This window comes from Falco naumanni, chromosome 2 (assembly GCF_017639655.2).
Source record: "Falco naumanni isolate bFalNau1 chromosome 2, bFalNau1.pat, whole genome shotgun sequence".
Taxonomy (NCBI): domain Eukaryota; kingdom Metazoa; phylum Chordata; class Aves; order Falconiformes; family Falconidae; genus Falco; species Falco naumanni.
In genome coordinates, this window is record NC_054055.1 from 59,488,841 (window position 1) to 59,505,955 (window position 17,115).

Consider the following 17,115-nt stretch of genomic DNA (forward strand, 5'->3'; position numbering starts at 1 on the left):
GATTCTATTCCTGTGTGTGCCTGTGGTGCTAAGTAAATCATTTAAATTAATCTTTTACAAGTTTTATGTTTGTTCTAGATACTTCCGAGGGATACCATAAAAAAGTCAGGAAGGAGATATACAGTTTTGTCTTTGTAGCAAAGCTTGAATGCTGTGCAATAAATAAAGCACAGGGGTCACACACTGTACAATAAAGAGAAAAAAATATTGATTAGTGGCTTATTAAAGTGAGCTCTCTCTATTCTCTGCACTAAATGAGGCCAGAGATTTGGAAAGAATATTATGTAGAGATGTAATTAAAGCCTGAATTATGATGTATATCCTTAACTAAATTTGCATTGGCAAATTTAATTCTAAAAGTTTACTAGCTTTTAAATACATTATTTTACAATGTTACTTATAATCTCCTAGTCATTTCATATATTTTTGCTTTGATTTATACATATTTAAACACATCTACTGAACCAACATGAATATCAAGTGTTTACATATCATTTTACATTTTAGAGTATACTGCAAATATTAACTAATTAGTCCTTTCCCAGTAATCTGAAAGATAAGTAATGTTATTTTTCTTATCAAGTGCAAGAAAGGGAATTAAGTCATAATTAAAAGGGACACAGTCCAAAAGGGATTATTAGCTAGGTGCAATTTCTGGCATAAACATATTCTCCTTTCTTCCCTGAAAATCATTTAGTATTTCATCATCTCAAAATGCCCTGGGCCTCAAGATTTACAGCCTTTAAAGGCAGGGAAAAAATGCAAACATGAGGATGGGAACATTTTCAAGAGCATTATATTTTCACCATTTTCAACCAATCAATGCCTTTAAAATTAAGAGGTTGAATTATTTGATTCCTCCCTTGAAACAACATTCAACTTTTAGCTATAGATGGCAAAAATTTTCATGTGGAGCAAAAGAGTTCTATTTCTTTATAGAAATGGTCTTGATTACAACAGAATAATTAACCTCACAATCCTCCTTCTTGTAGACCATTTTTTAAAGTGCAGAATTCAAAATACCATATTGAATTAAAAACTCTTTCTGCTTTATCTTCTGAGATAAGACAACCAATATTTCAGTATAATAGCACACAGTCATTATCAGCACTGAATCTGAGATACCATCACATTTACCCCACAGGAAACCTTTTCTGTTCTAGACACTTAAAATTTGTTCTACATGATTGTCATTTGGGGTTTCAAGCATGAGAGAATGGCTTCTTGGTAATCTTGGTTCCCAAATCTGCAGAATCAAGCAAGCAAGTTAACTTCACCACCACTTAGCACTCACCTAACACATTCAACCCAGTCCCCTCTACCATTCCTGTGTGTGGACACTTGCCAGGACTCTCCCCTGCAGTGGTGCTACACTGTGCTCATGAAGTATCATGCAGAATGACAGAATGGTTTGGGTAGGAAGGGACCTTTAAGGTCCCTTCATCTAGTCCAATCCCCTGTCAAGGGCAGGGACATTTTTCACTAGATTATAAGCAACAAGATGACCTAGCTGTGATTTTAAAATTATTTTAGTTAATGACTATCAAAATTGACTTTCATCCAATATTTTAAACCAATTTCTAAATCTCTTTTACAGTCTCTTACTTTCTACCTCACATAGTGTGATGGTCAACTGTCCTAACAAAATACTGCTATTCTCTTCAGCATCTACTGTTTTGTTCATTTTGATGAAAATGTTTCACAACTTCTATCACAGAAACACCAGTAAAGCTTTATTGAAACCACTTTCAAACAACAAAAACATGTTCTTACTTGTTTAAGTTTCTTCAGGTCTTCATCAAGTTCCAAGTTGTCCAAAATAACAGCAACGAACAAACTAAGTAGAATCTACAAAACAATTGCAAGTTACCTGTTAAAGCTTGTCTTACTTGTCTTAAGAAGTACTCTGACATGTCATGGAAAAATGAAGGCCCTACTGATGTAAATGGGCATCTTGCCTTTGACACCTGCAGAAACTAATATCACCTGCTACTATATTTTGCAAGCATTAGACTGTTTTTAGCTTACCTTACAATTATATGAATTTCAAAATTTTTAATTCTAGGTTTTATGACAAATGCATTATGTATGTTTAACAATGTACCCATTAGAATCTATTTCACATGAAAAGAAAATTAAATTAATCAGAAATAATAATAAAAAAAGAACCACAAAGTAGAATCCTAAAACAGTTCATAAATTTAAGGTGCTTTTTAATTATGGCATGAATGTTTATCACAGAGGCCACGTAACACTGATTTACTTTACGGACTTGCTTAGTGCTCAGAGTACCTCTGTGCAAGGCAGCTAACTCCACTTCGAAACAAAAGTAAGCTGCCTCATTATCTGCATGCAATTGGAGCCACAGTATAAAAAACTCATGCACTTTCATTTTCTATACATTAAATATTGTGCAGCTACGTCTCTAAGAGGAAGAATCCAAGGGGGGGAGGGGGAAAGGGCATATCAGATATTATATTTTCCTTGTATAGAGATACTGACCAGAGGCCTTTCAAGAAGCTGAAAATGTGATTGATATAGCTGAGGAGACAGAAGTAAGAGAGCAAGTATGTAGGTGAGAGAGGATACCACCATTCAGCATGTATCCTCAGACAACTTACATCTTAAGGCAGCAAATTTATACATACATAGCTTTACAGCTGTCAGCAGCTGCCAAGGTTTTAGTCTCTGAGGTTCAAGGCAAATACCCTCAAACATACTGAGCTCCTACAGGCAACCACCGATTTCCTAGAGACATCAGAAGGAATCTAAGCTTTTTTAAAAAAGTTACAGGCTTAAAATATTTGTGGTTTTGGACCACTGAGTGATAAACAGAGCAGACGTATCTGTCCACCACTGTTGTCAATGAATTGTAAGTTTACCTGTCATTCAATCACACTGGAAAATTATTCCCCACCAATATATTAGATGAAATTTAAATAGCTTAGTACACCAAACAAGGAGTTTGGAACTCAAACTGCATCTGAGCTGGGTGTCTGGACCTTGTTTCAGAGCAGGACTCCCTTTCCTTCCATGAACTATAAAGGGACACAAGACACAGGAAAAGCTCCCACCCATAAATTTATAAAATATCAGTGTTCAGGAAAATAAATGTTCTTTTCAAAGGAAACTGGCTTTAGCAATATGTAGAATTTCCTGCAGCTGTTTGAAAATACATACTATACACGCCACACACTTATACAGCACCTCATACAGTTTTTCAGTGATCCAACAGCGGAAGTTAAGATGACCTTCAGAATGGCAAAGCAAGACAGAATTCTGATAAAATACGTAATCCCTGGCAGAAACTACCTTGATGCCTAATTGCTGATGAACAGTTTTGCTATCATTCTGTCATCATTTTACAGTATGGTGTTTTTCTTCTTCAGATACTTTATACAGTCTATGATACTCCAGTACCTGCAGCTCAGAGCATACTAGGACGTAAAGTTGCATGCTGAAAAGAAGTATAGTACTCATTAAATGTATCACCCCTTACAGTCTTGCTGCTTCATGCACTGATATGTATCAAGGCATCAAGACTTTCATTATCTCCCTTTTCACTTTTTTTTCAACAAGAACCAAAGATAACGTAGCACAAAAGAAAAGTTAAACGCAAACTTGTTATTTGTTTAACTTCCTCCGCTGCCACCTCAACTAATAACAGTCCTCACTTCCAACAGAGGTTTTGTTTTTCAAGCCTCAACTTTTCTCTGCCTTCTTATGTGAAACCTATTCATTTATTTCCAAGGCTCTACAGTCTGCTTCACCCAATGCCTGCAATTATCACTTCTCAATTCTAATCCTCCCCCCTCTTCTGGCTGGTGAAAGTAATTTCTTCATTTGACTTCACTCTTGTTATTCAGCAATGGATGTTTATTCTTAGAACTCTTTTTTTCGGTTTTAGTAGCAGCCCAACTGTTTTCATGCTCAGTTACCAATTCCATGCTAACTTCTTTCTTCAAGCTTCTTTTAGCTTTGGACAACTTTGTCCTACATAGCTTTTCTCTTCCAGGGTCTGAGGAAGATCTTAGGACCAAAACTAGCAGCTTTATAAGGCCAGGTAATTCTGCGAAGTTGTCTTAGCAGACTTTCTTCATCCATGCAAAATTCACATAGATGAATGAGAAGAAATGTGTACACTTATGAAGCAAAGCCAGGACTGTGTACTTAAATGTAAATTCCCTGTAAAAGGACTGAGGATGGTATACTGAAAAGTGACTTTGCTCCTAGCAAATTTGAGTAAATAAATGGAGACATCCCAGACGACTCTTTCAAAACATGAAACGTAAAGCAGAATACTGAAATTGTTTTTACAGCTAAGTTATTTCTCAAATAAGGTGTGAATTTTTAGCACAGAGGCCACCTGACACTCATTTACTTTATGAGCTTGCCTAATGCTCATCTAAGAGATAAAAATGGATTCCAGTTCAGGCAATGTTCTTGGTGAAGAATTAGAAAAACAGTAATAAGATTCTCTAACACTAACTGCTTTCAAATCCATCTATTTTGCTTTTTATTCCCACTTCCCAAGGAGTTTTAAGGACCACTTCAGCAAGAAAAGTTGCTTTTCCAGACCCCAAGGACTGCTCTGACCCTTGTGAGCAAATTACATGACCTACATACCTGCTGATATGCATTTGTTTGGCTTATACTTTCATTTGGTAAGCAAATCTAAGAGCATCAAATGCACTTTACTGCCATTTATAAAGTGGTCAAGATTTTAATCCAAATGAAGGAATCCGCTGCACCCACAATTACAGTCAAATTATTCAGTCTTCAGAAGTGGAACAGGACATACTATAAAGTAAAAGAAGTAGATGGAAGCTGATGGAGGTTGTATAAATGCAGCTAGTAGCTTATGTAAGCAGACAACCAAGGAAAGAACAAAAATGGAATGAAGAAAGTGAAAATAAGAATATGTGCATCAAAACCGCAATGAACGCAAAATATAAACTAAGCAAAAGTAGGAGTGAATTAAGGGTGAGTAAAAATGGTTATTCTCCTGATTGTGGTATTTCCTCTGTGATGGTATTCAAAATACAGAACCAGGCCCTTACTATTTTCTCTAAAAAAAAAAAAAAAAGCAATTATCCCATTCAAAACGCATACAGAAAAAAATGGAGGTTTAGATATAATCCCCATTCAAAATGCATACAGAAAATAATGGGGGTTTAGATATAATCCCCATTTCCATATACATGCAGGAACTGCTGTTATTGGTTCTCATCCTTTTGTTGCTTGATGTACTGTAACATATATTTTCCATGCATTGATTTTGCATCATGTAACAGGAAAGTAATGATTTCTAGTTAAGAGTTTAGGCTTTACACTTCTCACTTTAATTACTGCTGCAAAGAGAATGCAATGGAAGCCGAGGAGCTAATTTCTACATGATAAATAAAAGCACTTGCTTAACTTTGCAATCATTAGAACTGTGAAGGAACAAGACAGTTAACAATTATATTGTTAGTCTAGCAGTGTGACTTGGATCTTACACCTCGCACCAGAACAAAGGCTACCACCTTATGTGGCAGGGCTGAAGGGTAAATTCTACCACATCAAAGAACTAATCCTAAAGCCCTCTGTGCTGAAAAGGAGCGTCATAATTAGTTTTAACTAGCTGAGAAAAGTAATACAAGAGCTATGAGAATAATTCAAAACAAAGAAAAGCACAAGCATATTTGCAAGTGAAGACTTACCAGAGTAGCAAAAAGATGATATAGTATAAAATAAATAGCAACTACTGGTGCCCACATATGTCCTACAGCATTCAGTGTCTGATCCATTACATCCACCCATCCTTCCTGTGTGAGAATCTGAAACATTGACATGAACGCCTGCAAGGAAAACAATTACAAACATATTAACATTCACAAATTATATTACTATGGTTCTATTGACACATTCCTCAAGTTGATTTAACAGATCAGAACACCCATTTTGTTTATTTTTTAGTTCTTAGTAAACAAATGTATTTCAATTATTCAGTTATTGAAGTCAGGTGAATCAATATTCCAGAGCTAAAGGAGAAATAAATAGCTTAATCTTTGAACTGTAATCTGCAACTTGTAAACATAGTCCAAGCTCTATTAGCCCATATGAAGAGCTTTTTGGTTTCCTCCAGGGCTAACAAAGTAAGGGAAATATCCTGAGCATCAGAGATCATTGTTTTGAATGTTATAACATATTGTGATTTGTTGATTATGCTTGTTCTTCTGTGCTACCTTTCTATAAATATAATAATAAAGTGTTACAATTAAATGTGACCACACTTTTTTGTTATCTTAATAGCAGAAGCGTTTTAGGCACCCCACAGATGAGATTAACCAATACAAGGGGAGGTCCCAGTACTTCCACTCACTTCAGTCAGTCAGATTATTCCCCTACACCTTTTGTAGGTAGCATTCTTTGTGGAACTGTTCCTGTAACATTTTCAAAACCCTTCAGACCAGCAGTACATGTCAAAAATAGTGGGAATAACGGAAATGTTTCAGCAAACTGTCTGTGGTGACAGGAATATATGAATCCCGATAAGCCTGAAACGCAGATGCCTTAGACCTTTGAAACCCCATCTTGAGCCTGCAGCACAGAGCAGAATTTAACTCAGCACGAACAATGTGGGAGCATGGTGTGTACACCACACAGACACTGAGGACTGCACTTTGCCTTAGTCACACCAGTTTTGACTATGGTATCAAACTGAAGTGTCGATCTCAATAGTCTTAAACCTCTCAGTGAGATGAAACTGTTGCACAAGTTTCTTTTGCTTTTGCCTGACACCACAAGTACTCTCCAGACAGCAAGGGCCAAAGCTAGTATCTTACTGAGGTTTAATACATAAAAAAATAGTGATATAACTGAAGACTTTAACGATGCAGCTTATAGATAATAGGATTCCTTGAATTCACAATGTTGACACAGTGTGGAGGATACATTATGTCTATGCTCAGCGCCTCCGACAACCCCAGCAACAGCTGGTTAATACATCGATGCACTTGGCACAAGAGAATAGGACTGTTCTTGTCACACCCGTGAGAAAACAGTACTTGAGGAGTCCCTCACATCAATTCACCCTAAGCCCTAATGCATGCTGGGAAAGCTGAAAATATGTAGATATAAAAATCTATGTGCTTGAAAAACAATAAAATGGGTTCTATTAATTTTTAAAGCTGCTGGCAAAACTAACTGGGAGGGAGACTTCAAGTTTAGATTACTAATATTAACTACAGGCAAGTACTTTGCTTAGGCTCCTCATCAAGTTTGCAGTTTTTCAAACAAAAAAAGTCTTCCTTAAGCAGTTTCTCCATGTAAACAGGACCCTTAAGGTTATACTCACACCCTAAGGGAGTCAACTCGAGGCTGTGATTTCTATTGTGCTGTGTAGGCTGATTTACTCTTGACTGTCCATGTGCACACATACAGCACTTGGTCCTGCACCTCCTCCTGGCCCTGTGTAATATCCCTATGGCCATGACACATCAAAAATATTTGGTAAGAAGGAGCTGGTTCCAACTATCAGAAATAATAAGATGGATGTGGCATAGCTTGTGGCATATTACAAAGTCAAGGATGTATGCTGTTTGTTTACAATTTGGAAGGAGGGCCTGCAAGTACAAAACTTGCTGGGGTAGTGTAAGAGGACTGGGTAAGGAAGAGACAACCTAATCTGGTGCACCTTGTTATGCATGCGCTGCCTTTTTGGAGTGCCAAGTTGGAAAGAACTATTTCCCTGCCCAGGCCCAGGGATTGCCTCGGAGAGAGTTCCCTGGAAGCAGGATGGTTAACAGCTAAGCAGTAACCGTATCAGGAGGCCAGTGCTTAAGCTCAGTGTCTGGCCCTCTGCCACTTACCACTGATAAGGATCCTAGGACTAAAGCTTTTTCTCCTCTGTCCGTTACAAATAGTACATATTTTAAAGTACAGAAACTGAATCATGCTGCCTCTAGATCACACACAGAGGAAGGACTGTGCATTTTTACTTTGTTAGGGGGTCCTAAACATTTAGCTGCTAAGGGCTTTTAAAAAAAATTGCCCGCTGGCTCCCACAAAAAGCCCCACACCAGAATCCAGCTCGGTTTCTTATTGCTGCTATGTTCTGCAGCACTCTGAGGCAGACAGAATCATAAACACAGGTTAAGAACAAGGAGTTTGACAGCTATTTTTACAGTTGCTTTTCAGAATTAAATCACACTAATCAGATTTTCAGAGATGATTACGCCAACATGTCCAAATCACCCAGAAGCCAAGCAAAGGTATACAGGGAACATATCAAGGCATCCAAGCACATATTGGGAGACGAAGTTCAACTTAAGACTTTAATTTCTACATCAGCAACATGTTGAACCAAATGTAATGTCCCAGCCTTTCCTTTGAACACACGGATCCCACAGAGAACAAAGGCTAGCATAAACTAGAAGCAGCAGAGAAAACTGCTCGCAACTACTTCCCTTCTTTATGTCAGCTAAAATCTTTGCTATGTCATGTGTCAGGAAAGGCCAAATATGAAGGCTGGAATTGGCACAGTGTCCGCTACTTTTATGTTCCTGCCAGTAACCTTGGCTTTACGTAGCATGCTGCCGACCTGGGGCCAGATCCTCCTTTTGAATTACCTCCCCCTCACAACCACACGTGCAGACTCCTTACAGTCCATAAACTACAAACTCCTTTCTTCACCAAAGTGACTCCTTTCTTAAAAAAAAAACAAAAAACAAAAAAACCCCGATGAGGGTCCTGCAAAAAAAACCCAACCCTAAAGAACTGTTATCTAGCGCTACAAAATACCTCCACATACAAATTATGAAGAGAAGGAAAAATTTGGGTTCTTTAGCTAGGAGAAGCCTTCTGTAGCCAGAGGAGTGTGCATGAAACAAGTGGGAAGTTCAGCCTCCTTTATAGCTGCCAGTGGTGCTTGAGGGTGACGAAGACAACCACCCCATCAGTACTCAGCACTGCTTCTCTGCTTCCCTTTGTGAGGGGGAGGTGAAGCCAAGCCAGGCAGCTGCTGTTTCCCTGCACTCGAGCATCTCTGACGCCAGTAGTGGTCCTACCTGACTGGTGTGACACTCCTGGCTGAAATACAAGGTGGGCACAACACTAAGTAACACACCCCACTGCTGGCTTTAAAAACACCCGAGGGGCTGGATAACTAAACCAGTGAAGTGTCCTTTCTTCTGAATCACACTAAATTACCATCATTTATTGCTTTATATATATATATATATATAAAATTAATTATTCAATTAATTCAAGATAGCTCCAATACTGTGTCGTGGACCCCTCATTAATACAAGCACTAGATTGATTTGGAAAAGACAGTTTTTGACATTATAAAAATGTAATCTTCCATCTGAAACAGTTGTCCATAAAGCATGTAGCTATATAAAATGGCCTTTCAATACAATTTAAACATTTTATTATAACATTAAAGTCCAGTATATGATAAAACATTAGTTTTAAGAAAATAAGGCAGTGCACAATGAGTATGTGCTTTGCACCTAGCAATCTGCTTTGGAGCAAGTTATTTTTAGCTGAAAGGTACACTTCCCACTGTTTATTTTAAAATTAATTTTAAATGCAACTAGCTGACAGAATCAACATCTGTGAAGACGAGACTTAAGAGATTTATGCAAATGGTGATTTTCTGAATTAATCTGTGTTAGAGAAAAGACTGTCAATTTCTTTCAGTATTTATGCCCTATTACTTAATTAGCTGTTTTGATGATGGAAGTCAAACTACTTTTAATTTATACTGCAAGATTGGCAAAGGTTTGGTGGAATATAAGAGCTGAAGTGTCAGTTCTGATACCTTGTCTAGTATTACAGGGGTGGTGCCACATAGATGCCTACTTACAGTTACAATCTACTTCACTCATAACTGCTGCTTGTCCACAAAATATCATGGGCCAAATCCCAAAAGCTTTATTCATGGAAGCAGAATTACTTCTGCAAATTAAACTAACAGGATTTAGGCCAAGGCTTGCAATCTGTCCCACCTGTGCAAACTTACTTTTTCCTCCTAATGTAGTCATGAGTGCTCAGTAACACCCTGAGAGAAGAGCGGCCATCCTGTAAAAATGTGGCAGTGGCACTGAGCTTGTAACTGAATTAGAGAATTAAGACTACATTGTTCAATTTTTTTAACGAGTGATGCTTAGGTTGAACTAACATTTCACAGCTTGAGCCTTCTCCAAGCTCAAGTCTAAGAGCAAAGTCCTGGTTTTGCTGAAGACTGGGGGATTTTTGCTGCTGAGATCAGTTGGGGCTGGCTCTCATCTTGTGTTGACCCATTCAGCAGAAGAGCAGTAGGCCCAGCTTTGTAACCTGCCACACCAAGCAGTCAACGCACAGCCACAAAACCCAAGAGAAACCAGGGCATGGAAGTCAGAGATACTAACAACCTGTTTTCCATAAAGTGAAGTTTGAAATTTCTTAGTGGCCATCTTACACTGATGCCTTTGAACAGACCCCTCTCCTATTCCTTCTTCAGGGGTCCTAGTCACCCCCTGTCCTTCTCATGGCTCAATATGTGCAGTCCAAGAAGATGTGCAAAAATAGAGATGGTGGACTGGTTAAAAACAGCATAGCAAACCTCTCTATATTTATATTTAGTATTAAGAGAGAAAGGCAGTCCATTTGGGTAGTCGCAATGGCCAAAAGAAGGGTAAAATTTGTAGCCATGGCAACACTGAGCTTGTGCCTATTGACTGTTGTCAGGAAACCATGTGAAAACATGCAATTTAGAGGCATTAGTGAAAGGAGGAGGTCTGCTTCTTCCAAAACCCACCCTGTGCCTTCTTATAAAGCACTTACAGTTTCAAAATGATTTTAGGTTTTGTCTGTTTCATTGTAGAAAGCACTTTAATGTACAAACTCAAATTTTAGCCTCTGGTGTCACCTTTTTGCTAGTGTGCTTGTCCTCTCTGTATTTGTAACTGAAAAAGTCCACAGCAACAGTCCTGGCCATTTTAGGGCTCTTCTTTGGGGTTAAGCCCCAAAAAATTTATCTTAGCAAATTCTGCTATTGCAGACCTCGTATTGTTGCCGTTGCCAACATCATATACTAACGCAAAGATGTCTTCAGTCATGTTTTGAAAATAATACATTCCAGGCAAACCCAAAATCACATATTTTATAACTGTCTTATTGTAAACGAATTCAGTGGTCTTTATTCAGAGCAGACAACATGAGTGGGCATCCCCCAACCTTTGCTAGGAGGACAGACTCCTTTGGAGGGACACCATCACTCAAACCATCGATCACAGGTTTTGAGTACAAAATTTTCACTGACTCTATTAACCAATTAAGAGATGTTTCACTAAAACCCTGCAAAAAGAAACCACACCATGTAAATTATACTTCTGAAACATTCATAAGAAGGTCCGTATGTACACAAATAAACAATAACTAAAAAATGAGAGACTCCTGCTTCTGGATATCATATAAAAAGTATTAAAAATATTTCAGTATTGCTGGAACACTCCTTTACTACTGGTAACAGGTTTTCTGTTTTCCCAAAACTTAAGTCAGAAAATATAAAACAAGTTTGGATTAATTCTGCTTGTAAAAAACTGTAATTTGCTGGAGAAAGTATTTTCTCACTCTTGAAACATGTATTTAGTATCCACATATATCTTGAAATTCAATCTGATAGAAGTTCTTATTGAAGCTTAAATGGCCGGATTGAAATGCTCAAAATAATTTAAAATTTTACTAACATCTTGATATACCTTTGCAATGTTTTACTGTAAGCAGATCTTTCTCAAATACTTATATCAATTTATCTTGTTAAAATGTGCAGCTGGTTGTGAATCTGGCTTACTTTAATTATACTAGAATAGTTCTTTCAGGACTTTCATTGCCATTTTGCATAAATAATAAAAATAATTCTAAAACAAAATTCCATGGTGACTTCAAATTTTCAGCTGGAAGTTTTTTTCAGAAGTTATACATGGGAGTCAGGCATACAACATGGTGGTAATATCACCCAATTTACAGACAGAGGCCTAGATTCATTAAAAAAATTCAAGGTTTGATTTTGTTTTTTTTCTTCCTCCAGCATTTAAAAAAATGAATTCTACTGAATTCGTAATGATTGTACTCATTGCTTTTCTAAGCACGTTTTTCAAAATAGAAAGTATGATGTTACATTATTCCCTGTGGGTAGGTGTTTTTTGTCTCACATTTGATGGCTAGCTTCCCATACAGCAAGTCCAGGTTGATAATTACAAACTGTTGCCTAGCTATTTTGTTTGCTAAATGCACGACCCCTGAGGCTGCCTTATTCATTGTTATTTAATTGTTCCAACCAACGCACTTTCACTAAAATAGATACATTGGATAACCAAGCTGGAATGACAGAAACAAATAAATTGTCACTGGAACCAATCCATGTACACTCAGTCTAATCCATTAATAATGAAATGGCAGTATTTTCATTCAGAACAGTGTGCTTCAATAAATACATTAGCTCCAATTTCCACTGATTTTCAATGTTCTGTTCTGAATTAATGCAATGCCCATAAATATCCATTATTTATACCCAGAAGGCAAACACTTATTTTGTCAATGCAGACAGGTTTTATAACCCTGTGTAAAACAAGCATTCCTGTACAAATCAAGAACAACCAATTTTGTAATATGAAGATATAAATCATGCATAGACATGTTTTATATAAATTTTGTGCCTAATGTTCATGATTGGGCACGTGAATCCTCTTTCGGTAACATGCTAGAGTAGCATTAAGCCATATGCTTTGTTTTTTCATCATCAGGGTGCACACAACACATTTTGCTATATTCCCTCAACAGCAGAAACAGAATACCTAACCCAAAGAAGGACAAACTTTGCTACTGAAGGACTACAGGAAGGCTGTTACACACAGAAAACAGAATTACTTCATCTACACATACGGAGGCAAACTGCTCCACGGTTCTCAGAAGGAAAGGAAGACCACTAATATAATAACAAATATGATAGAATCTGCCCTGGTTTCAGCTGGGATAGAGTTCATTTTCTTCCTTGTGGCTGGTAGAGTGCTGTGTTTTGAATTTAGAGTAAGAGCAATTTTGATAACACACTGATGTTTTCATTGTTGGTAAGCAGTGTTTACAGCAACTCAAGGACTTTTCAGCTTCTCACACCATCCCACCAGCGAGCAGGCTGGGGGGGGGACAACAAAGAGTTGGGAGGGGATGCAGCCAGGACAGCTGGCCCCAACTGACCTGAGGGATATTCCATACCATATGATATCATGCTCAGCATATAAACTAAGGGGAAAGCTGGCTGGGGGGGTGCTGCTCAGGAACTGGCTGGGCACTGATCAGCAGATGGCGAGTAACTCCACTGTGCATCACTTGTTTTGTATGTATTACTATTCTTACTATTTTCCCTTCCATTTCTATCCTATTAAACTGTCTTTATCTCAACCCACAAATTTTACTTTTTTTTTTTCCTAATTCTCTCCCCCATCCCCCTGGAGCAAGCAGCTCTGTGGTATTTAGCTACCTACTGGGTTAAACCATGACAGAACCATAGAACCATTTAGGCTGGAAAAGACCTTTAACATCGAGTCCAATTGTTTACCTAGCACTGCCCAGTCCACCACCAACGGCAAAAAATATCAATGACGAGAAAATATCAATGACAAGAAAATAATAACAAGCAAAGAGTAATCAATGCTTTTTATACTTGCCCGTGGGAAGGTTGTAAATCTATCCAGTTCTTCCACAAAGCAAAACATCTGTAAACTGATTGCTGACATTACAATTAAAAGGCTGGCAGTAAACACCACCAAACTCCCAAGTTTTTTTCCTGGTCCAAATATCTTATAAACAAAGTCCTCTAAAGCAGGAGAAATCTTTATAAGCCGAACTACTCTAAGAACCTGCAAAGAAAGAGAAAATACAACTGTATTAATTACATGATAATCACATTAATCAACAACTTTTCACAGGATCAGACACTTCAAGGCCAAAAAGGGACTTACAGCTTTGTAGACCGGTAAATATCAGGTTGCCACCTCTTGTAACAGACCACAAGTTATGTGTTAGGTTAAGAACACAAGACCTAGGACCTGCCAGGTTTTGTCTGTACTTATCTTGGCCTGCCTGGAGATTTGTTTTAGCTAGCAGTGGCAGTCACCCAATAACCAGGTAACTGTTAACCTACTTTGGTTTTTGCTTAGCTTTTTACAATTGTGTGGTGTAATGCTTATTGTTACATGTCTCTTTTCCTGCAGTAATAGCAATTTTGCATAGAATGAGCTATGACCCTTCCACAAAACACAGCATCAATGTGTACAGGCATGGGACGACAGCGGAGATCTTGAGAGTACCGGCACAGGAGGATATGCAACGCCCTCAAGGCTGTAATCAACTCACCGCTCATGAAGAGTCATCACAGAAATGCAATTGGGTAAAACTGTTTTTGGGGTAACAAAGGAAACAAAGACATAGGCAAAACATACCACAGATAATAAATCTGAATGTGATGTGGAATTACAGACCAATGGTTTATACTGTATTACCAAATGTAAGAACTGCTTCAGGTAAAGGTCAAAATACATCAGTCTAGATTTAGCAACTGAAAACTACTGCAGTGCACTGCTAGGTAAATTGCTCCAATTGTGGTTGTCACTGTTAAAAAAACATACTTATTCTACATGGACAGCGTCCTGAACAGTCTTTGAGGAAAGCTCTGCTTTGAGCAGCAGGCTTGATGAGATAACTTTGAAAGGCCACTTCCAGCCTAGATTTTTCTATGATTCTGTGTTATTTGTTACACCAGGTTATATATTCACGTGAAGAACTGCCCACTCTTCTTCCACAGGTCATCTTTCCATTTCGGTGACCCAAGGCAAAATTGCTTGGCATTGTGTACCATATACCCTAGCAAAATTGTTAATGAACATATTTTGCTGCTTCCCACAAGGGAAATTTTGGATGGCATTTCTCAATATCAGCGGAAATAGCATTGTGTGCCACTGATATATATGACATGTCTCAGTATTAGTAGTGGCAGCAGAACTGTGATCGTGTGTAGAACTCCTGACCCATTCATTGCCGAGTGTACCTTGGAAAAGCTGCTGACAGCTCTGACTCTCCTATTTCTGCCACTGATGGTGGCATAAACAGTGACATGAACATTGGTATCAACAAGAGGCAGTGGCAGCAAAAGTAGTTGCTGAAGACAACAGACAGCAGCATATGTGGCAAACGAGATTTTGCAGTCCTTACAAAGAAAAAAGACTCTCTAGCCCAAAGTATCACCTATATGTCTGCAAGAACATATTGAAACTGGAAGGTAGGAATTACAGTGCAGTTAAAGGCTGACCTTATGTACAAGTCAAATACAACTGCTCTGCTGCTTTTGGAGAGGCAGTAAGTTTGACAGAAGTTGTTCACGGAGTTCAGTGTACCTTGTAGCTTGCTAATAATATAAACCTTTGCATTTTGCATGAAACTCACCTCCCTACCTATCTGTCAGGTGCACAGAATATGTGAGTCATCTAGGCTTTACTGCCAAGAGGGACAGAAAGAGAAAGTCAACTCAAGACAACAACTTATCTCAAATATACCAGACCCCTTGTATTAGATGGGACGAGGCTTCACTGTATTTAGTACTAAAAGAAGGTCCTAATTACAAAGGTTACACTACACAGCTTAACTTTAGAACAAGGTAAGATAAAGTCCTTTCCTTTCATATTGGTACTGTGATCCCATTACATATAATTTGAGCACATAAAACTGGTTACAAAGGCAGTGACAGACAGTGAGATGAGTGAGATTTCCAAGTACTACAAACATGTGAACATGGTGCCTTCTGACTTACAAGATCTGACAGTGTAAAAGTTACTTTCAACACTGACTCCAGTGGGGTGAAGATTTCATGCTAGTCAGTATTCTGAGTTGTGTTTTAGATAAACTGTATTATCTGCCTTACTTTCCCCTCCCTTCCTTTGGGGAACATTAATTGACCTTTAAGAAACACATTAATCTTCTTGATACTATATGTTTTTTTCATTTATTTTCGTTAGGTGACAAATTGAATCTAGCAATAGTACACTCTAATGAACATTTACGCATTCTGTGTAATTGGATTGCAAACTGTATTAAATTTAGAGCTATAGAAGGTGCATGCAGAACTTGGATTAAATATAAAAATAAGTTAAAACCCAAATCAAAATAAACAATATAAAAGAGAAACTATGGCTTTGTTACAAAAAATGGCTGCATTTGCTAAAAGGGATGATATTTATTCAGAAAATCACTCAGCAGTATTTTCCCCAAGCACAAATACAATCTTTTCAGTCCAGTATAGGTAAAATTCTGTTTAAATGTCTCCATTTTATGCCGGTTCATTACAGATCTCTGCAATAACATGAAAGACCTGTTGTTTCTCCACTGATTTTGTGCTCTATAGATTATAGCCATAGAATGTTGGTTTGCTGGAGTCTTTCAGAAGGAGCTTTGCAAAGTGTTTAGAATGACTGTACAGTAAATGTAAGAAAGATAGGTGGGAGGGTGGACAAGAGCCAATGTGGTGAAGAGTGAATGATGTGTTGGCAAAAGGTAATGATAAAGACCAATGAATAATGCAGACTGAAATATACGCTAAGGAAGACTAGATAAACCACATATTTCTGTTCACTATCCTGGAATGTGTCAAATAAAACTTCTGTTTTCAGTAATCTGTTTTGTTGGCTGACAAGGAACACATTTAACCTGTCATCATTAATACCTAAAGGTCTGGAAATCTGCCTAACGTCACAATGTATCCATGTGAAAAGGACTTTTTGACCTTGGTTGATTTGAAAATGTGTTATCTAGCTTGCCCAGAAGCTTAATTGGTGGAATATGGTGCGTAACTCCCTTACACACGGACATCAAAGGTAAAGCGTTTTCCAACCTCACTGTCATTTGACACTTAAGGGATTTGGATTGCACAGTACAACCCAAATATTTCAGTGTAGCAGGTGTTTCTGCTTGTAAAATGTATGTATCATATATTTCGGGAAATAAAAAACAAATCCTGACATTTTCTGTCATAAAAGCTAGCACCTTTTTTTAAAAAAAACCAAAACACACTACCCCTGACCCACAAAACTAATTAAA

General features: G+C 37.8%; 1 protein-coding gene across 3 annotated transcripts in view; it reads right to left on the reverse strand.

Annotated features, from left to right (window-relative positions):
* The window catches only part of NALCN (sodium leak channel, non-selective), a 249,732-nt gene that overhangs the window by 98,158 nt on the left and 134,459 nt on the right, over positions 1–17,115 (reverse strand). For all 3 annotated transcript variants that reach the window (XM_040584471.1, XM_040584468.1, XM_040584470.1), the window contains exons 13-15: positions 13,695–13,886; positions 5,703–5,840; positions 1,774–1,848 (exon numbers count right to left, since the gene is read on the reverse strand). In XM_040584471.1, the coding sequence (XP_040440405.1) occupies positions 1,774–1,848; positions 5,703–5,840; positions 13,695–13,886 (405 nt within the window). The remainder of the gene's footprint in view (positions 1–1,773; positions 1,849–5,702; positions 5,841–13,694; positions 13,887–17,115) is intronic.